This window comes from Cavia porcellus, unplaced genomic scaffold, assembly GCF_034190915.1.
Source record: "Cavia porcellus strain 051 isolate PalLab524CR breed Dunkin Hartley unplaced genomic scaffold, mCavPor4.1 scaffold_28, whole genome shotgun sequence".
NCBI lineage: Eukaryota > Metazoa > Chordata > Mammalia > Rodentia > Caviidae > Cavia > Cavia porcellus.
The window spans coordinates 28619301-28640311 of record NW_026947511.1 but is presented as its reverse complement, the minus strand read 5'-3'; the positions used below and the strand labels follow the sequence as shown (position 1 = coordinate 28640311).

General features: G+C 50.5%; 2 protein-coding genes and 1 pseudogene across 5 annotated transcripts in view; 2 read left to right on the top strand and 1 right to left on the bottom strand.

The window, feature by feature from the left end:
• Lrrc20 (leucine rich repeat containing 20) overlaps nucleotides 1-3221 on the top strand; it is a 69146-nt gene extending 65925 nt beyond the window's left edge. For all 3 annotated transcript variants that reach the window (XM_003473732.5, XM_013157022.2, XM_013157023.3), the window contains exon 5: nucleotides 869-3221. In XM_003473732.5, the coding sequence (XP_003473780.1) occupies nucleotides 869-1023 (155 nt within the window). In that variant the 3' untranslated portion in view covers nucleotides 1024-3221. The remainder of the gene's footprint in view (nucleotides 1-868) is intronic.
• An 8060-nt stretch (nucleotides 3222-11281) lies between these two features.
• Nucleotides 11282-21011, top strand: part of Npffr1 (neuropeptide FF receptor 1) — a 30011-nt gene continuing 20281 nt past the window's right edge. For both annotated transcript variants that reach the window (XM_013156627.3, XM_023566737.2), the window contains exon 1: nucleotides 11282-11749. In XM_013156627.3, the coding sequence (XP_013012081.1) occupies nucleotides 11743-11749 (7 nt within the window). In that variant the 5' untranslated portion in view covers nucleotides 11282-11742. The remainder of the gene's footprint in view (nucleotides 11750-21011) is intronic.
• Nucleotides 13432-13550, bottom strand: LOC111757992 (U6atac minor spliceosomal RNA; annotated as a pseudogene).

The following is a 21011-nucleotide window of genomic DNA, read 5'->3' as shown; positions in this document are numbered from 1 at the left end:
GGTGGGCCCTGCACACTCAGCACCACGCTGACTCAGTTCAGCTGGGCATGCTGACCATTAGCTAATCCACCATACCCTGCCCCAAAATAAAAAGAATTATGACTCTGTAACACAAAATTTGCCATTTTAGCCATTTTAACAAATAGTTCGGGGGCATTAAGCATTTTCACAGTGCTGTGAAACCATCACCAGCATCCATTTCCGGAATGTTCCCATTACTAAAACTGACCTGTAGCTATTAAGCGATAACTGCCATCACCTCTTCCCCCAGGCCCTGGGAACCTCTGTCCTACTTTCTAATCCCCACAAACTCGATTCTTCAGATGACTTATAAGAGACACAGACACCACTTGCCCTTCGGGGCCTTTTCAGTTCTTTTTACGATTCTTTGCTGACTCGTGTCATTGTATGAATGGACCACGATCTGTTTATCCACCCCTCTGGTGGCAGTTTCAGTTTTCGTGGCCAGTGCTGCTCTGAGCACCCTGTAACCATGGTTTAATTCATCCAATCCTATGTAGATGTGAAATTGCTGGTTTATATGGAAGCCCTGTTTAGCTTTCTGAGAAACAAGGTCTCACTATGCAGTCCAGGCTGACCTAGAACTTAGAGTGGTTCTCTTGCCTCAGCCCCTGAGTGCTAGCATCACAGGTCTGTACTACCACAGCCTGCTGTCCTTATTTTTAAGAATGCTTTCCTCCAGGTGGCTCTAGAATCCTGGGGGCCCTCAAACTGCACCCCTGGGGCTGGCCACCAGGAGCTGAGCCCATTGCCATGGGCCCCGGAGGGCTGCTCCTGACCCTGATATTCCAGGTCTTCTGTCCACTGACCCTCTACCTCTCTAACCTGTCACCTCTCTTCCCAGCAGATGTGCCCGTGGAGAAGCTGTCCGCCATGCCAGCCCTGCGCACCATCAACCTCCGCTTCAACCCCCTGAGCGCTGAGGTGCGCGTCATCGCCCCGCCACTCATCAAGTTTGACATGCTCATGTCTCCGGAGGGTACCCAAGCCCCTCCACCTTAGGCAACCTTATTTGTGCCCACCCAGCAAGGGCCAGAGGCCATTGGCCTGGCACCCTGGAGGAGGGTGGCCCCTAGGCCCATGGGAGTCTGAGCTTAGGGGAACGGGGGGTGGGCCAGACAGCGTGTGGCGGGAGGGTGCTGCCGCTGGCCCAGGGCAGCTAGCTTAGAGCCATAGTGGGCCTTGGACCACCCCGAGGGCAGAGGTGAAGTGGTGCTGGCTGCTTACAGACTCTCTGAGCCTTGTCACATGGGAGGAGAGGTGGCAGCCGAGAGCCTTTTCTTCTTGGACTCCTTGGAGGTTTAATCAGGTACCTTGAGCCCAAGCAAAAGCGCTGCTGAGCATTTTCTGGGCCCCTTGGGTTGGAAGCTTTGTTTCTAGGGCTGAGAGCCAGTCACTGCCCTGAGAGGAGAAGACGACAACCCCCATGTATTTATTACTTTCTGACCACTGAACCCAATGAGGCCCTTCCCGGGGTCCTACCCCAAACACTATGGGTCCCTGGGCTGGCGAAGGCCTGAACCAGGAGTCCTGGGCATGCAGGGAGAAGGGAGCTCTGCATAGCAGGGCGAGAATGTCTGTGAAGGAACTGGGACCCAGGGAGAAAACCAGCACTGCTCTGTCTTCATGAAGAGAACTGTGGGACCCCGAGTGCTCTTCCCTCCCCCAGAGAGTGGCCAGCTATGCCTGCTCATCCACCCCGAGACACAGGAGGTGGCCCAGAGAAAACAAAGCCATGGTCCCTTGTGATGGTCTCCGTGTGGCTGCAGCCTGGCAGCTGTGTCATGGCCCCTGAGGGCGGAAGATGCTGAACCACTGAATTTGTAGCCAGCCGGTTCCAAGGCCGCTTCTGAAGTCCCTGATGACCCAGCTGTTTCAAGGCCCTCACCCGGAGTGAAGGGTGTTGCCAGGCAGCGTGGTGACCAGCCATCCTGTTTTGCCTGAGACTGGGAGGTTCTCAGGATGGGAGACTTCTAGTGCTAAAGCTGGGACAGGTAGGGGTGGCTGATGCCCTCCCAGAAGAGTCCTGGGGCTTTTGCTTTCTGGTAAAACCTGCACTTTGAATCCCTAGTATCTACCTCCTATGTCTCACCTGTGGAGCAAGTGACTCCAAGCACCCCAGGTCACCTGGTCTGTATCTCTGTCTAGGTCTGGAGAGGCCACTGAGACCTCAGATGGGCAGAGCTGGGCACTTCATCGCCCCTAGGTTTAGGCTGTCCAGAGCTCAGAGCAGGAGCCCCATCTCAGAACACCCCATCCCTGCCCTGACCCCACGTCTCTTTTCCTCCCAGGTCTCCTGTGTCTGGGCAAGGGGCTGAAAGGTTGGACACTGATTAGCCCCTGTCACTCAGTACTCCATGTCCCAAGTGAGACCTTGTTCCTACCATGGCCTGGTTGGCCAAACTCTGGAGGAAGGGCTTTCTGGATGAGGCGGTCAGGCAGGGCTTCTAGGATCACTGAGTTCAGCTATGAACACCGAGGGCATGGGAGGCTCGAGTGCAGTCTGGACTGGGCTGGCCCCACCCACTCTACCTGGAATGGGGTTTCCTTATTGAGGAAGAGCCTGCTGCTCTGGGAAATGTGCAGCCACCGAATGGCTGCAGCCTTGCAAAGGGAAGCCTGGTCAGTGAATAAGCAACTGCAGCATCACTGGGGAGCCTGTTAGAAAGAGCATTTCGGGCCTCCTTGCAGCCTCCTGAGTCAGAACCTGCATTTTAGCAAGGTCCCCAGCTGACCCCAACAAGTACTTTCTACTTTGAAAATCGAGGGCCGGGGGGTAATCTGGGAAGCTCTTGGAGTGGATGGTGAAGGCTCTTAGCTTTCCCTGCTACCTGCAGGCACCTGAGTCTATGATCAGCCGCCTCCTAACCTGGCCAAAGAGACCTTGGCCTCTTAGATCTTTCCAGTTTGCATGACACTCTCCATGAAGGGAGTGACCGCAGCCTCAAGGATATAGGGGCTGGAGCATACGAGGCCCTCTAATCCTGCCTCTCTGCTTCACACAAGCCTCCTGTTTCCTGGGTCTTCACCCCAGGTCCTCTGAACGGGTTGCTGTTGGAAGTTGTTTTCTCCTCTGCTTGGGCAGATTGCCCTAGCCTCTTTTGAGGAAGCCTGGGAAGGTAGAGAAGCCCCCCAATCCAGGCTTCCAGTGTGAGTGAGCCCCCTAGCTTTAGCCTGCAATAAAGAATGTGTTGGTTTCATCTGCTTGGTTGGTGTTAGATTCATTCTCTGCACACACAGCTCCAGGAGCTTGCCTGACACCGGTCCCCTTGCAAAGAGAGGCTGACCCTTTTGTGGAAATCCCAGGTAAAGAAAGCCAGGGTGGAGTGAGACTCAGAACAGTCACAGGGGCAGCCAGGCAGACTGATGCATGACCTGCGGCTGGGCCGCTTCAGAACTACCAGGCGTCACCCCTGGGGAGGATGAGAGACTGGATTCCCAGTTGCCCCTGATAGGTGCCAGCCATGTCATTTTTTTTTAAAGAGGATAAAACAAGAAAATAAAACAATAAAACCAATCAAGATAAACTAGTATAAGTGATACGGGACTTCAAAACCTTATGAAATCAATAGTTACCATAATGCCACTTGTCTTCAAAATAGCAGTAGATCCTTTGGACATAGTAAAAATCAGAACAAAATAGAGTAGAAATAATAAAATGCAATAAAGGGCTTCAAAATAAGCTAATAGTAAATTCAAAATGGCTACTGTAATATGTCTTGCTATCTTTTAAATAGTTGCTCCTGCTATCAGATTTAACGTAATCAAACCAAACAAAAGAATAAAATCCAGCCCAAGAAAACAATGAAAATGGTATGGTTTCCAGGCGGGGATCATCTCCTGGTGAGGCCTGGTTCTGTCCCCCCTACAATCCTCAGATGGCACTGACTCACAGAGAGAGGCTTGGGTGTGGCTGTCTCCACTCTGGCAGTGGCCCTCACATGGCTCTGATTTCCAGACCTGGACCATCTCCTTGTGAGGCCTGGTTCTCTCCTCCTGCAGTGTGGGAATAACCATAATTCATTCCTCTAGGTCCATAGCTCTCAAAGAGCAGTCTTAGGACAAGCAACATCAGCATAAGCAGAGAGATGGTGAGAAATGCAGATTCTCAGCCCCACCACGCATCTACAGTCAGAAACAGAGTCAGACTCAGCATGGCTCAGGCTTCAAGGTTATGCAAGGTTTCTGTCCGTTTTTAATGGGCCCAACTTGAGTGTAGTTTGAATTGTGGGTTAGACACTCCATGATTTTTATTTCACAGACACAGAGGGCAGTGGTCAGCAAGCAGTGTGTTTGCATGATACAGGTATGTATTCACTTCTCTGTGACAGTTCTGGCTTATTTTGTGATCCCTCTCCAGGTCCCATTTCCTGTCTATAAAATGAAAGGGCCACACTAGGATTTCCCTGAGGATCACAGCTTCGCAGGTCTTGAGGACTATGCTTTCACTTCTAGTATCTGTGCATGAGCCTCTTCCCCTCAAAGATCAGACAGGACTCATTCCTGCAGAGCTCCTGTCCAGTGTTGGTTCACAGGGACATTAGCAGGTCTGCCTGTTGGTCAGACCCTTCCTGCTATAGGGAGAACCAGCACAGTTTGTTCTGAGCCAGTGATAGCGAACTTTTTGGAGCTTTCAGTAACACAGCTCTATGTTAACCACCACTGTTAGGCTATCTGAGGGGCCATGGGACTTCTGTAGCCTTTTCATGGAAGCCTGGCTTAGGGGTGGGGAAAGACCAGGACATACTCCCTAGGCTTGGTAGCACAGGCTTATGATCCCAGCACTCTGGGAAGCAAGGCAGGAAGAATAAAAGTTTCAACCTAGCCTGGGCGATTCAGTGATATGGTAAGATCCTGTCTCAAAATACATTTTTAAAAAATTTTTAAAGGGCTGGAATATAAGGTGGTGCAAAGGCACTGGGTTCCATCTCCAGTTCAAAAAAAAGATCATGACATATCTTAGGTAGACACAACAAAGGAAAATTTTGAGGCAAAGGGTTGCAAAAATTTTGGAGTTAGGCATGATGTACATTCCTGAAATTCCAGCATTCAGAGGGCTGAGACAGGAGGATCATGGTGAATTCAAGGCCAGCCTAAACTACATAGTAAGACTCTGTCTCAAAACATAGATTTAGGGTATAAATTCTTGGTACTATTAAGAATTGAGCAATTTGATGTTCTTTTGAATGGCTCAGAAAATCTGAAATGAACAGTTATTTGCCACTTCTCCTCCTGGGCAGGTTTCCTGGAGAGTAGTTACAGGAAAAAGAGAGTAGAAAAATGGAAAATTAGCTATGTGGGGCTATGTTTTAATTGTAAGTTTCCCCACATGCTGTGTTGGACCCCCCCCCCCCCAAAAAAAAAAAACCTGTTCTGAAGCTAGTTTTTACCTGGAATGTGCCTGTCCCTTTGCAGAAAGCCAGGCAGGGGAGCAGGGCACAGTTCTTGGCAGGGTGAGTTGGCAGCCGCCCCAGAAAGCCTCAGCAGGGACCTGGGAGAGGTGCCAAGATGGGAAAGGCATCCCTGGGGGAAGAATGCAGGTGAGGATGTTGAGCAGGGAAATTTTTGGGACCATGAGCAGCCAGACCATGCTCTGAGTAGTGTCTTGGGGCCAGACAGGCTGGGCTCATCCTTGAGGAAGGGACAAAGCCACAGGCCCTGGGCAGGCACGTGTGTGTTTCGTCACTCTCTTGACCCCTGCTGCATGGAAGAGACGGGCTGTGGTGCTAGCACAGGCCCAGGAGCAGCAGAGCTGGGTCTTGTTCAGCCTGGGTTGCTTTGCTGCTGCAAGACCAGGGCCTCTGCTGTGAGCCTGGGACTTGACACCCTCTCAGGAGGGTGACTTGGATAGGAGAAGTGACCTGTCACTTTGTCTTGCTGGCGTATTTCTTCTCCATATTCCTGTGAAAGGTCTCTCTGAACTCTTTCCTTATTTGTAAAATGGGTATCAAAGCCAGACATGGTGGTACACACTTATAATGATAACACTCTGGGAGGATGAGGCAGGAAGATCAGAAGTTTGAGCCCACCCTGGACAACTTAGTGATTTAACAAGACCCTGTCTCAAAATAAAAAAGGGCGGGGATGTTGCTCATTGCAGAAGCCCTGTGTTCAATCCCCAGTGTTGTAGAGAGGAAAAAGAATGCCAAGATTATCTATGCCAAATGTCAACACCTAATAGGTAAGTACACAACATTGTGCCACTGGGCAGGCAAAGCCTTTGGTTTCCTGCCAGTAACCCTACCTCATGGCAAGCAGAGCTGCCCCTGCACCCCCCTGGGCCACGGCTGGGGTTGGCAGGTCAAGCCCCACCAGGAAAGGTGATGGCAGCCCTCTGCTCCTCCCAGCCTCGCTGTTCAGGGATCTATGTATGTGCTGTCCGGGCTCCAACGATAGCTAATGAGGTCGATGACGAGGCACTTGGGAATTGTCCCAGAGCCCATGCATCGCCACCTGTGCACAGCCAGATTCACACCAGAAAAGGCGCCTGGCAGCTTCTTCCTTGTAGGCGGGCAGCACCTAAATTAGTCTCCGTGAGGCTACCCTAATGCATGATGCTGGGGGGTCATTCACAGTACAGCATCTATACCTGACGCTGTCTACGTGGAGAGCTATGAGAATGGCATCCTAGAGTTGTGCCAGGGTGGTGGCACTGTCTCTGGGCTGTTTATGAGGAGCTGGGTCAGCTCAGGTGGATTCCCAGGAAAGCAGGCTCTAGAAGCGGCCTCGCACCTCTGCAGCCTAACCCTACACAAAGCTTGCAGGGATCCTGCTAGACCCTACAGTATCTACTTGTTCTGAATGGTTCTCATTTCCTTAGGGCAAAGCAGAGACCTCAGATGGTGTTCCAGGCCTGGTGTCATCTATTGATTCACTGGTCTTGCTCCTGACCATTTCCCTGACACCTCAGGGCACTCTTGCCTCAGGGCCTTTGCCTTTGCCACCCCATATTCCCAGGGCAGACTCCTTTATTTCCTTCATACTTGGCTAATGAAAGCCTTTCCTAAGCATCCTGCTGCACCTCTCCATTGCAGTCCCAGCCTCTTTTTTTTTTTGTTTTGTTTTTTTGTTTTTTTCCTTTTTATCGGTACTAGGGATCAAACTCACGACCGCCTCCTTGCAAGGCAGGTACTTATGCTGCTGAGCTAAATCCCCAGCCCCAGTCCCAGCCTCTTTATCGTCCTCAACCTGCTCGATTTTCTCTTCATAGTGCTCAGCTTCTAATCTACTCTGTATGTATTCTATCTGTTCCCTCCCACTAAAATCTGTCTTGGTCTCTGCTGCACCCCCAGCTCCTAAGCAAGGTCTGGCACATAGGAGGCACACAGTGCACACCAGAAGGCCTGAACAGTAGATGGTGGCACCTTTGCTGTTGGAGGACCTCTGCTGGAGAGAACTGCTGTCTGGTAGGGCCACTACCGGTGAAATTCAGATCCCACATTACCTATCCTTTCTACCGAGAGTTTGTTTCCATAGGACTAAAAAAGAGTAGGGAATCGCTCTCGCTTTGGGCTTCCCAGGCCCTCACAAGCCATGTGATTGCGGCTGGGGCTTTTCCTAAGTTGAAAGGCCCAAGGGAGAATGGGCTGCCTGCCTGCCCCTGTTCTGGTCTCACTGCCTAAAAGCCTGCTAATATGAGATCCTTGTATTTGGACAAGCATGTCCTCTCCCTGTGATCTGTCAGGATTTAGAAAGGGATTCCTAAAAGGAAGTTGACAGTGCAGCTACACTGGGCCCTTGCTACTCAGATGACTAGACTCATAGCACTGGGGTTGCACTAAAAATGTAGGGACGCAGGCAACACAAATTGACATGAAACTTCACAGAGTCAGTGCCCGTAATTAGCAATGACGAACAATGTTACAGTGTACACGGTCACAGGCTGGCTTGAGCTGTGTTTCCTTGCGTGCAGGTACCAGCTGACATCTTTTCTAGGTTTGAGGTAATAATTTCTGCAACAGATTCCCCCAGGATGGTGGCTTTTGAATGTTAACATCCCCGGGATCAACTTTGTGAACTGCTCTGTGTTTCTGCTAGAAAAAAGGCTGGAGTTGCCCAAAGCTTGAAGGAAAGAACCACAGGTGCAAGAAGGGGCAGGAGAGGTGAAAAGCACTTTACCAGGACGATAAATACGAGCAGCTCACTGTGTACCTGTGACCAGGCTGTGCTTTCTGCTTCCTGTCTCATTTAATCGGCACTGCTCTTTGTGTTTCCATTGTACAGATGAAGAGACAGGTGTGGAGAAGGTGGAGCACCCGGCTTAGGTCAGACCTGAGCAGAGTGGGGCAGACTGAAAGGTAACTGGCTTCCAAACCCAGGCCTTCTGATCAGAGCCAAGTTTCTTATAATCAGTCTCCAGAGCCCAGGCAATGGCTTACAGGAAGCTTCCCCTAAGTTGGAAGAGGCCTGTGAGCTGCCCCAGCCCTCCCAGAGAGCTGGACTTCTTGGGTTGTCCCCAATGCCTGCTCAGGGAGATTCTGCACACCTGGACTTTCCAGAGGACAAGGTAGACTGTCAGAGTAGGAAAGCTCTTCTGGCCCAAACCTCTCCCACTCTGTAGCCCTGAGTTGCTGAGGAAGTGTTTCAGAATGTTCTAGAAAAAAAAAAAAAAGAATGTTCTAGAATGTACCAGAGGGAAAGTAGGAGATGTATTCGGAGAGTCAGTGGAGAGCCCAGACAAATGCCCAAGCTTCCTGGGCTGGGTTCTCTCTGGGTCCCTGTAAGGGACCACACAGGAGAGGTGAAAAGCACTTTACCAGGACGATAAATACGAGCAGCTCACTGTGTGCCTGTGACCAGGCTGTGCTTTCTGCACACTTACTTGGGAGCACACTTACTTGGCATATCTGGCCTCTCTTCCAAGGCTGCCCCTGCTGCTGCTGCTCTGTGACTGTGGGAATAAGCCAGCCATTAGAGACCTTGTCATTTATAAATACAGATAATGGCAGTGACCCACATCCTTGGGAAGAGCTCTCTAATAAGCATTTTAAGACATTCTGCAGATTTTCTTCGGAGGCTGCTCTGGGGGAGGGAGGCGGGCTTCCTGGTTCACAATTCTCCCACAGGTCTCAGAATACGTCTCCAACTCTGCTTACGGAGAAGTGGGTGTGAGAGGTTCCCCTGAGGGCCTGCATCCAGAAAGGATGCTGGGATGGAGCTGACAAAACACCCGACACACGCAAAACAGGTTTGTTTTGGCTCAAGGTCTCAGTCATGGTCGGCTGGTCATAGGGCAGAAATGTGATGGGGGAAGAGCATGGAAGAGGAGAGGCGCTCAGCTTACAGAGACCAAAAGCAGAGAAAGCGAACAGGAAGAGAGCAGAGGAGGGGTCTGGGGACAAGAACACACTCTTCCAGGTCACACCCTGCCCCCGGTGATCCACCTCCCCTGACCAGCCACCCCTCCTACTAGTGCATCAGCCATGAACTCACCGATGATGCTTCTACTGATGAGCACCGTGCCCCCGATCCACTCTTCCCAAAAGCCCTCCCTCCAAACACACGAGACTTTGGGGACATTTTAGATGAGACCGTAGCAGTCACACTGCAGTGAATGCGACAGGGTCTGCACTCCTGTAGGATGCCATGAACTGAATGTTTCTGTAACTTCATGTGTTGAAGCCCTAACCACTGTCCTGTGACTGTATTTGGGGAGGGGACCCACGGGAAACGCTTAAACGAGATCATAAATCTTGGGTCCTGATCCCCTGGGATTAGTGTATATAAGACACCAGAGAGCTCACTCTCATGTACACCCGAGAAAGGCCATGCTGCATACAGCAGAAAGACAGTATCTGCAAGCCAGGAAGAGGGCCCTCGCTGGAAACCAAGCAGGCTGAAATCTGTAACTTGGACTACCCAGTTTCCAGAATGTGATGAAATACCTTTCTACTCTTATGGCAGCCAGCCTAATGGTACTTTGTGATAGCAGCCTGAAGAGACTCACACCAAGAGAGGGTTGAAGACCAGCTTGGAAGACAGCCACCAGGACAGAAATATTACTGCAATGTCACAGACAGTGGTTTCCAAACCTCGCTGCACAAGGAAGCCTCTAGGGGTCTTTACCCACAACCGCTCCAGGCCCCAGACTTTCTGAGTTAGTTAGTATGGGGCATGACCTGTGCCTGGGGAAGACCTTGATTTAAAAATCTCCTTGGTGTTCTAGAGTGCAACAAAGTCTGGGAACTACTGGGCTAAGAGCAGAGAGCAGAGGATGGAACAGAGTGGACAGGAGGACCAGCCAGGGAGCACAGCACATGCCAAGGAAGAAGACTGCGCTGCTCAGCAAAGAACGCACGTTTCTGATGACAGAGGAGCAGAAGTGGAGGTGGTGCTGGGGACGGGGCTGGGTCCTGAGCAGCATGGGCAAGTGCAGGTGGTCCCGGAAGCCCAGAGGGAGATGTCAGCAGGAAAGGGACACAAGGATATCTGATTGAGGAAGATCTCCAGGGACCATGAGGTGGTGGCCCACAACAAGATGATCACTCACACACTTGCTCTTTGATGAGTATCTCCCGATGGGTGGCCATGAGCTCTATGAGGCCAGGGCTCTTGTAAAAGACGGAGGCCAAGAAGGGCTGTGACAGTGACTCCCTACCTCGTCCATGCGTTAGCATCACCTGAGGAGTTTCACAGAAACACTTCTACTAAGGCCCTGGCCCCACATGATGGAGATGACTTGACTGGTTGGGCTCCATTGCATCAAGTGAGATTCAACTCATCTGCATGAGAATCTCAGCACTGCTAGTGAGTTTCAAAAGGGAACAAATCTCTGGCTCCCCGTAAAGGAAGAAATAGACCATTCACTTTCTTACCTGGAAGCTGAGATCATCATTCACGTGGCAAGAATCTAGGATGCTGAGTGTTAGGTGCTTGGCTGCCTGACTTGCAAAGGGTGGGATAGCTGTGGTCACCAATCCAGCTCAGGAGACTATTAATTGAGCATCTACTAAGTTCTGAGCAGAAACTTTGACAACACTGTCCTTCCTCCCTCCAAACCATTTTACAAACGCAGGAACAGACACTGCCCAGGGGTGCACACCTGGGGAGTGCCTGGGCTGGGTACTTCCAAAGCCGGTAGGCATCCACCCAACCTCTTTTCCCACTCTTGGGGGGCTCTCTGAACTGATGGGGGTCCCCATTCCTCTTAACGTCCTTCTGTGTGCTCACCTCTCCTTTTTGCCAAGAGGGCCCAGGAAGCTGGACACCAGACTAGGGGCCCCGTGAAGAGTGAGACCCGGGAGGGGCTGTGGGACACCAGGAGAGGGAGTTGCTGGGCGTGGCCGCTGGGGCTGCAGAGGGCGGCGGGGCGTGCCTCTACTTTGGAGCGGAGCTGAGTCCACGCGGAGAGAGTTCTTGGGGGGAGCCTGCCGGGGCGCTCTAGCTTGGCCCGCACAGGTGTGCCGGGTGCCATGGTGACGGCGCCGCGCGAGCCCCCTCCTTCTCTGGGCCGGCGGAGGGCGGTGTGGGCTGCGGGCCGCAGAGTCCGGCGGGCAGCCGCGCTGCGCTCCTGCTCTAGCCCCGGAGAGGCCGAGCGGGCAGGCGCTGGGGCCTGCGAGCGCCCCCTGCCCGCCTCCACCCGACCTGGGCCGCGGGGCGCACTGGCAGGGGCACAGGGCAGGGCACCCAGGGCCCTGAGTCACCTCCGTGTTCCTGATCACCTGAGGGTGCCCGCTGCCTCCCTCCATCGGAGACTGTCCAGAGTGGGCAGGAGTGAGCAGCATGGAGGGTGAGTGACCCGGACCAGGATACTGACTGGGAGGACAGGGGACCAAGGGGATGGAGAGGGTGGGGTGGGGGACTGATGGACCGTGGCTGGCAAGAACCAGAACCTGTGGTACTCGGTGCATGTAACAGAGACAGACAGAAGAGACTGGGAGAGGGGCCCTGGCGATGCCTCTGTAGTGGACGTGTGTGTCTGTGTGTGAGAGCCAGCGGGGGTGCTTCTGTGTCCATGGGGTGTGTGTGTGTGTGTGTGTGTGTGTGTGTGTGTGTGTCTGCGTGCATGTGTGTGTGCCTGAGAGAGACAGAGATACAGAGATAAAAGAGACAGACAAAGACAGGAAGAGAGGGAGAAAGGGAGAGAGAGAGACTAGAGGGTTCCTCTGTGTCCATGGTGTGTGTGTGTGTGTGTGTGTGTATGCATGTGTCTGTCTGTCTGTCTGCTGTCTGCCTGTTTGCCTGCACAGGGTCACTCACACCTGAGCAGGAAGTGACTGTAACCCTGCTGCTGGTGAGGAGGGGTGATGAGTTTCTCTCGCTGGGGAAAGCCAGGGCAGGATGGACTTAGTCTTCAGAACCTTAAAGGGTAGTGGCCCAAGGCACAGGCTGCTTGCCCCAGCCTCACCAGGTCAGAGTCCAGAGCCCTCTTTCAGCCCTCAGGGGTAAGGGAACTACATAAAGGCTAAAAAACTAAAGGACTGGGGACCAGTCTGCTGGTTTGCTGGGTGTCTCTGACACTGCGCATAAACGTCTCTGTGCCACTGGTGGTTACGGATCTGTTGAATGGGGAAGCTTGCATTCAACCGGCTTCCTGAGGTAGCTGGGAGCCTCACATAAGACAAGCTGTGTTGGACAAATTCATGCCACAAGAGAAGGCTGCTGTGAGAGGCAATATAACTCTGAAATTCAATAAGTACTTACGAATGCTACCGTCAAGATGAAAAAGGGATTTTATGGAGGCTGCGCTTGTAGGCTTTCCATGAGCGAGGTTTGAAAGCACACAGCACGAGGCGGGGAGGAATTCATGACCCAGGATGCAGCTGCAAGATTGGCAGGATTTGTAAGAATAGCAAAGTGCATGTGCCCTGGTGAACAGCAGCCTGCGGAGATGGCAAAGATCTAAATAAGAGCAAGAAGGAATCCTGTGGCAGCTTGGGGATTAAAAGCAGGCAGATCATGACATGGGAAATTTTACTTCAAATTGCAAAATAAGTATGTAAGGAAGAAATTGAAATCTGTACATACAGGGCTAGGAAGAGGCTCCAAGCCACCTCTAATGAATTCATTCCTCAACGCCCGACATACGACATCCAGGGACCCAGAGCATTCACAGATATAATCACTGCCTTAGAGGAAATTACAGAGAATGAAGGAAGTTTAGAAAACTGGAGCGGGCAAATGTCCCGATTTTCAAAGAGGGTTTTTTTGTTTTGTTTTGTTTTGTTTTAATTGAGAATCAAACCCAGGGTTTCATGCATGCTAGCTAGACAAGTGTTCTTCCACCAAATTATACTCCCAGGATCCTACTGGGTTTTTTGTTTTGTTTTTTTGAGACAGAGTCTTGCTTTGTGGCACAGGAGGGCCTTAAACTCATTATGTAGCTGAGGCTGGCCTCAAACTCAAGGCAATCCTCCTGGCTTAGCCTCCCAGAGTGCTGGGATTACAGGCGTGCATCACCACTCCAGGCTCAAATGGCGTTTGTTTAGCTGCCTCTAAGAAGGTTACAAGGTGTTAACCATATGCATGTCTGAGGGCTTCGTCCATCCTTGTCAGGGGAAGTGCTAACCTTCTCTCCTTTCATGCACGCCATATTTTATTTATTGATGTGGAAATATGTGCACTGCCTACAGTGTACAGATTGCAATGTGAGTTCATATTATGAATGTATTATGTTAGTAACAAAAAAGCAGATTTTAGAGCTCACGTACTATGATCCCCTTTATGCAAAGCTGTATGGGCTTACTACTGGACATACATAGGAAATGTGTGTGCAAAGAGGAGGTGACATATTCATTTGGAGTCCCCTGCTTCTAAGTACACTTCCTAACACAAGGACTTGGGTCTGGGGAGCAGTGCAGAGAAGCAGAAGTGAGTTAGTGAGAAGAGTAAGTTAAGAAAGGTGAAAAATAAAGCAAAAACAGGCACATCAGTTTTAGCTGTGGGCAGTTGGGGGCTCCATACCCTGGGGTCCCTCTAAGAAAGTAGCAGTGATTTGCCACACAGGAGATGGGGTGCTGAGTACTGCTTGACCTTTCCCGTTGGTGGAGGGCTCCTCCCATCCTGCAGTGCTGAGTGGTACCTGTGTGTGGCATCAGGGAAGGCAAAGCAGGGAGACCTTTGGGCACCAGCTCCCTGGGGCATCTGCGGTACAAGGAGCTGTCCATCCCCACTGAACTTTGTGGGCCAAGGAGATGTGACTCAAGCATCAAAACCACATGGAGGCCAAGTGTGGTGGCACATGCCTGTAATCCCAGTACTCTGGAGGCTGAGGCAGGAGGATCACTGAGAGCCAGCCTGGGCTACATTGTGAGTTTAAGGCCGGCAGGAACTACATAATGAGACTCTGTCTCAATGAAACAAAACCCGTATGGGTTACCCTGAGTGTGAGATTTTCAGGATGCTTGTTATCTCTTTTGTAGTGTTCAGAATTGTTTTATAGTACTTGCAAACACATCTTTTTTTGACAAAAAAATATTTTTAGGGCTGCAAATGTGGCTCAATGGCAGAATGTTTGCTTAACATGCGTGGGGGCCCTGGATTCCACGCCCAGCATTGCGGGGGGGGGGTAGTGTTTACTAGGAATCTATGCAAACGCTCGCTGAGAACAATTCAGACTAAACCTGCCAAAATTCATCTTTCAGAAGTCAAAAAGATGAATCATAGCAGTTCAGCAAGATACCAGAAAGATTTGTCATGCACCCCCGTGGACTGATAGAGAACCGTGGAGACAATGCCAAGGCTCTGACTGACAACAGGGCTTTCATTAAAGGCTTGATAGCAGTCTCAGGGTTGCTAATAGAGTAAATGAGAGGTGTGCTTATCAAATCTGCAGCTTGGAGCCGTAACACCCACCAGGCAGGGGATTGAGGTTCACTTCAACATCTTACCTGGAGTGTAGGATTGAAATGAAGACAAGGAAATGTAAGTGGACAGGAAATGTGGAGTTCTGAATTGAGGTCCTCACACTCAGCAGCACACATTTAAAACAGGGATCTCTGGCTTGTATTCTTGAGGAAAATTGTGAGGGCTGAGAGTGAGATGGACCCAGGGTGCTTCTCACAGGAGACCCCGGGATGTTAGGGTAGCAAAGAGGGCAGGAGAGGAGAAGGAGCTGGGGAAAGGCTCTTGCTTATTTATTCTGTGTGGCTCTGGGGAGTAGAAACAAGACCAGGAGGGCCAAGTTGCAGTAAGACATTCAAGTCTGCATCCCTCAGAGCAGGCTCACAACCTGTCTCCCCACTAATTTCCATTATCCAGCTTGGGCACAGGAGCCCACAGGTCTGATTACTATCTGAGCAGTGGAGAGGGGATTTTTCTTGGGTAACTGGACCAGAAATATGGCCAGGAGCAGTCTTTGAAGACCAGAAGCCTTCTCCCAACCCCTGAAACACCTTCCGTAGAGTTGCTGAGTCCATCTGGGCTGTCCACCTTGTCCACTGGGCCCTCACTGTGGTTCTGCTAGAAGGAACCTTCTGTTGTCTAACAGAAGGACAACATTTCAGATCCACTCCTCAGTCCCATGTCAGTCTGATCCCAGTGTAGTGGCTTCCCAAGAGCCCTGGTGACCTCCCCAGCCTGGGAGTGTTATGGCTGAGACATCTCCAGAGGCTGGGATGCTGGATACCCATGCTGGCCAGAGATGGAACATACCTGTGGGGAGGTGACCCTTGCAGGGAAGGAGGTCACTGGAGAGAGGAAGAGAGAAGCACAAGCCAGCTGATCTCTCTCCCTCGTGCACAGCACACAGGAGCATCTTGCAGCCCCATGTGGATAGGTTCTGCTTTTCCACGAAATGCAGCTGCCAGAGTCACTGTGCCCTGTCCTTTTTCACAGAACACTTCTTCACTTTAGAGCTGCCTTTCCAGCCAGGGAGGAAGACAGGGAGACAGCAGCATTCCCATTTGGCAGATGATAAAATTGAGGCCCTGCAAGTACAGTGTGCCCTGGCTTTGTCTATACTAGATCTGCTGGCTCTTTCTGTGTAAATGGCCCAGCTTCCCAGGACACTCTGGGCTACGCCCTCTGTGTAGCTATGAAAATCTGTATTTTCCTGTCCAGCTACAAAGAGAGGGGAGTCAGTTGCCTGCTAGGGAAACAGAAACCAAGTGGGTGTAGCTTGAGTCTTCCCTGGGCCCATGGTCCATTGGAGGGTAGTCTGTCCTGCTTCGAACAGAGGGTTGAGGGTAGTCTGTCCTGCTTCGAGCAGAGGGTTGAGGATATACTTAAACATTTCTGCTCAGTCGCCCATGTGGCCAGTTCTGCGGCAAAGATCCCAGGCTTAGATCCCAGAGAGCCCTGTAAGCAGCTGTCAGCCCTGACTTTACAAATGAGGAAACTGAGGCATGGTACATGGCACTGATAACATGGCTAAGTCTCACCAGTTCTGCACATGATGCAAACGTAAAAGAATTAAGTGCAGTCTCTTCTGCAAAGCCTTTTGCTGCTCTCTCATTAGTAAAAGGCGAAAGATTTGTACCATCTGAAGAGAAACCAGAGTACTGCTGCTCTCTCATTAGTAACTGAAATTGCATCAAGAGCTTTGCGTTTTCTGATTTAAGGTTTGACTCCTTTTGAAATGCAAATAGCCCAAAGAGACACTGCACTGTGAGCCATTATAACTCATTTTCTCATTCATGTGAGCAAATTTGTCAAATCTAAACAAGATTGTGAGGAGACGAGAAGATGGGGAGAGAAAGAACATAAGCACTTGGGACAGGAACACTGGGACTCGGTGGTGAGGCTTGGTTGGTTGAGAAGTATTGGGTGGAGGAAGGATGGACCCCGAAAGGGTCGAGTGTCCTCTTTCTTTACTTCTCAGATGATCCCGGAGTAGCTGTGGTTCTGCCCCTGGCCCCTACATCCCTCCTCCTCCATGCGAGGTTTTAGGTGATGTGTGCAGTGTCCGTAGGGTCAGCTCCACAGCAGGAGTCTCAGGGAGGACATCGGAGATCCTTATGGGTGATGCAGTGGTACCCGAGATCTGATGGTGGGAAACGGCAGAGGCAGAACAAGGGCTCGACCCAGGCCAGGTCTCCTACTTTATTGGATGGATCTCAATTCCTGCAGTCAAACAAAAGCAGGGGCTGCATGTAATGAAGACAATATATGATGAAAGCTATTTGATACAGCTAAAGCTGTAATGGGGGAAAGTTCAGCCCCCATGTTAATCGCCAGCTAAAGGTACTCAGCTGAGGCCAGACAGTGGGCAGCATTTAGAGTTCAACTGGGCATGACTTGTGCCCCTAAGGCATGTTCAGCTTAGTGGAAGGGAAAAAAATCCTCTATATACCTCGGTCAAGTAGGAAGTGAATTGCAACCAGTGCTGCAAATGGATTGACTGGGTAGACAGCCATAGAAACCAGAAAGGGAGCTCTGGGCACGTGTCTGTCGTGCTGAGAAAAAAAGAGAAGACAATCCTTGACTCTCCATCATTCTCCTCTCCCCCTTTCACTCTTTTCTAGGCCAGGCCTCCACTTAAAGGCCTGGACTTCCTTTAAGTGGACTGAGAGTGTAGACTTATTATAGGAAAAAACACAATTTAGTTTTTAATAAGAGGTAAATGGCTCGAGCCAGAGCCTTTTCTGAATACAGATATTGATGGGTAAAACAGAAAAGATCCAAGAGCTCCTGGATGAAGTGAGGAGAAATAAAAAGGCCTCGGAGTAGAAAGGAAAGTGCAGACAAACAAAAGAGCCTGTTTGGGGTTCCTGGAGGCCCTCTAAGAACTTGATTTTCAAACTCTTGGGGCTTTGCCAACCCAGATGAATCTTGGAAGATCTGCTTGCTCTTACTTACCAAGAAGGGACCGGGTTTGCAAAACTCATGTTGCATGGATGCCGGGGGAGGGTGGCTTTGGTTCAGGCTGCAGAGAAGGGGCAGTAGGAGGCTGCAGGTCTCAGGAAACCTCCTTCCTTGTGGTTCTCCTGAACATCCAGCTTTCATTCTTCTGAGCAGCCAACGCACAAGCCTAAGCAGCCCCACAGCCCAGGCTTGCTTCCTTGGGAGCACACCAAAGGAATGGGCACATTACTGCCATCCTTCTGTTTCTGGGGTGCCTGGCAGAGAGCCCACAGGTCTCTGAGGCATTTAATTTACCCCGATAACTCTCTGAGTCTGTAACAAGCCCATGAAGGCAGAAGGGGCAAGAAGCTTGGGTCATCTGCATGTGAGAGCTGGAGAGGCTGGAAGGAGCTCCTTAGTTCACGTACAAACACGAAGGAGTGGCACAGGGGGTTAGCAACTTCCATCATCAGTCCCAGAGCTATTCCAAGCTAAATGTACCTCTGTCAGAATTGCATGGAGTCATTGGCCTCTTAACCACCTTATAACCAGTGAGAGATCATCTTGGCCAACTTTCTGGTTCCTAGGTCAATGTCCTTCCACCCCTGCAACAACACTGCCTTCAAGGCAGTCACAGAGCCTGATAGGAGGCAGTGGGGAGCAGGCAGACATCTCATCTGGGGAGCAGAAGCCTCAGGGGGTGTGGTGCTGTTCCTGCCCAACTTTACCCCTGCTACCATTCCTGGAGCTCTGAATCTGGGCTCTGCCAACCCTTTGGAGTCCAGGATGATTCGCTTGAATCTCTTGCATTAGCCAAGACACTGGGGTTTTAGCAACATAAACTAGAGCTAGCCAATTTGATAAACAATGGAAGTCCAAGCCAGGCCTGGTGGTGTACACCTGTAATCTCAACACTTGGGAGGCTTGAGGCAGGAGGATTGCTGCAAGTTTGAGGCCAGCCTGTGAGTTCAAAACTAGCCTGAACTATGTAGTGAGACCTTGTCTCAAAAAACAAAACAAAACAAAACCAATGAGCATCCACTGGAAAGAGAAGGATCAGTGAGAGAGAAAAACGTGGTGCTACGGCCCAGAGGCAAATGCAAGCTAAAGAGGTCTGTTGACCATATTTTAGCCAAAGTTAAGTGTGGACTCCTGCTTGACAGTCCCCCAAAGCTACATGCAAGGAGGTGGGCTGCTCCCCCAGGGAGGAGTCACTATGCTTGAAAGAGAGGAGTGGGCAGAATGAACCGATCCCTAAAACTTCACTACTCCCCTGAAAGTGAGTGCCAGACATCAGGTGTTCCTTTTAATAGCAGATCTAGTGCTTTCGAAGACCATAATTCCTGTCCAACTAGGGACCGCTTTGCCACATGTCAGGAGAAAGCCCTCTGTGTATCGAATTAAAATGTATCAGTCTCACAGAGTTTGGTGATCCCCCAAAATGTTAAGCTCCATTAAATCTTGGGCCTTCAGGACACGACTAAATAAGGTCAGTGGTTGTCAAATCCAGTTGCAAAGGAAATCACCAGAGAAGTTTAAAAAAGTGCAGGTGCTTGCACACCCCTCTGGGGGTTCCAGTCCATTTGCTGGGGCGAGAGGAGTCGGAGTCTGTACTGTTACAATCCAGTACTTTGGTTATGAATCAGGGCTGGTGATGTAATTAGTATTTTATCACAGATAATAGAGTTTCTGATTAGAAACACCACATACATGTTGGAAAAAAAGGAAAATAGAAATGGCCTGAAGAAATACTATCCCCTGTGGACCAACACTTAATTTTTTTTAAATGTCCAGTTTACACAAAAACACTGTTTAGATGGATTAGGGATTTATAAAATATGCACATAGTATTTTGTGACCATGACAACCCACAGTCAATATATTCCCATGTGCTACTAAGTCTCGCTGGATCCTGGTGCAGGTCCTTGTCTAGCTGCTGGCTGGCAGGGCCCTGCTGTGCAGGTTCAGCTGATTGGGACGCCCCCCTGCAGGGCGCATCCCTCTCGTTTTGCCGATCTGATTGATGAAAAGGTTACTCTGATGTTCTTTTGTAAATGAATGGACTTGAACTTTATGTTCCAAGGCTTATTAGCTGTTTGTCCTGTTTTGTCCTCTGGGCCTGTGGCAGCCTCTCACGTGGTGGTTTTCAGCGGATCCAGTGCTGGGTTCACCCAAAAGCTCCCAGGAGACCGTGCTGGCGTTAAGGGCGGGTGTGAAACGAACTGAAACTGCGTCCCCAAGTGTTACCAGTACCAACCAGCAGGTGGCGGCAACGATGATGTTAATGTGAGGCTTGGGATTCTGGGCGCACTGAGACCGGATCCGGGCAAAGTGCCTTGATCTGGGAGTTGCTTTCTTTTACATACGTCTTTCAGGCTTATAGGGAGGCTCCCACTAAGTGTGCTGGAGTACCTAAAATACTGTGCTCCCATCCGTTGTGTAATCTTACGCATTCAATGCTGCTGCTCCCCGGTGGTACTAAGCACCCAGTTGGCTCCAAGCTCTTTGTTACTGCCATGATACTTGGCCGTGACCCCTCTTTGCTAGGAGTTATCTCCACCTTAGCAATGAGGAATCTGGTTTCCAGAGAGGTGACATGATCTACCCTGTGTCACAGCCAGGAAATGCTTGCATTTCTGTTTTAAAGGTGAGACACTGAGTCCTGGGGACCAAGGTGGGGAAGCAGGAGGGAGGGCTGGGACTTCCAGAGAGGACAGCCACTACCAGGGCATTGGTCCAAGTCTTTTCAGTCCTGGAGTTCTCAAACTTGTGTGTGCATCAGAATCATCTGAAGGATTTTTTTTTTTTTTTTTTTTTTTTGGTACCAGGAATCGAACTCATGACCTTGTGATTGCAAGGCAGGCACTTATGCCGCTGAGCTAAATCCATCGCCCTGAAGGATGTTTTTAAAAACAACAACAAAAACAAAAAAAACCTTACTTTCTTTGCTAAGAGACATGTGAGAGAAGGAATCCAGGGCCTTCCAAATGTTAAGCAAATACTGTGCCACGACTTCCTGGCCTTACTTTACGATTTAAAACACCGATAGCTGGCCTCTAGCCCCCAGGCTTTGTGGTTCCCTAAGTGAGGGGTAAGAATTTCTGTTTCTCCTAGGTTCTAGGTGATGCTGATTCAGCTGGTGGGGACCACACTTAGAGCACTGCTGTGCCTGGGCGCTCCCTATGCTGACTTTCAGTGGTCCAGAGCTTGGTCTCTGAGATCATCAGCGGGCCATTGAGACAGCCTCATTACATCCCAAGACCTCCAGG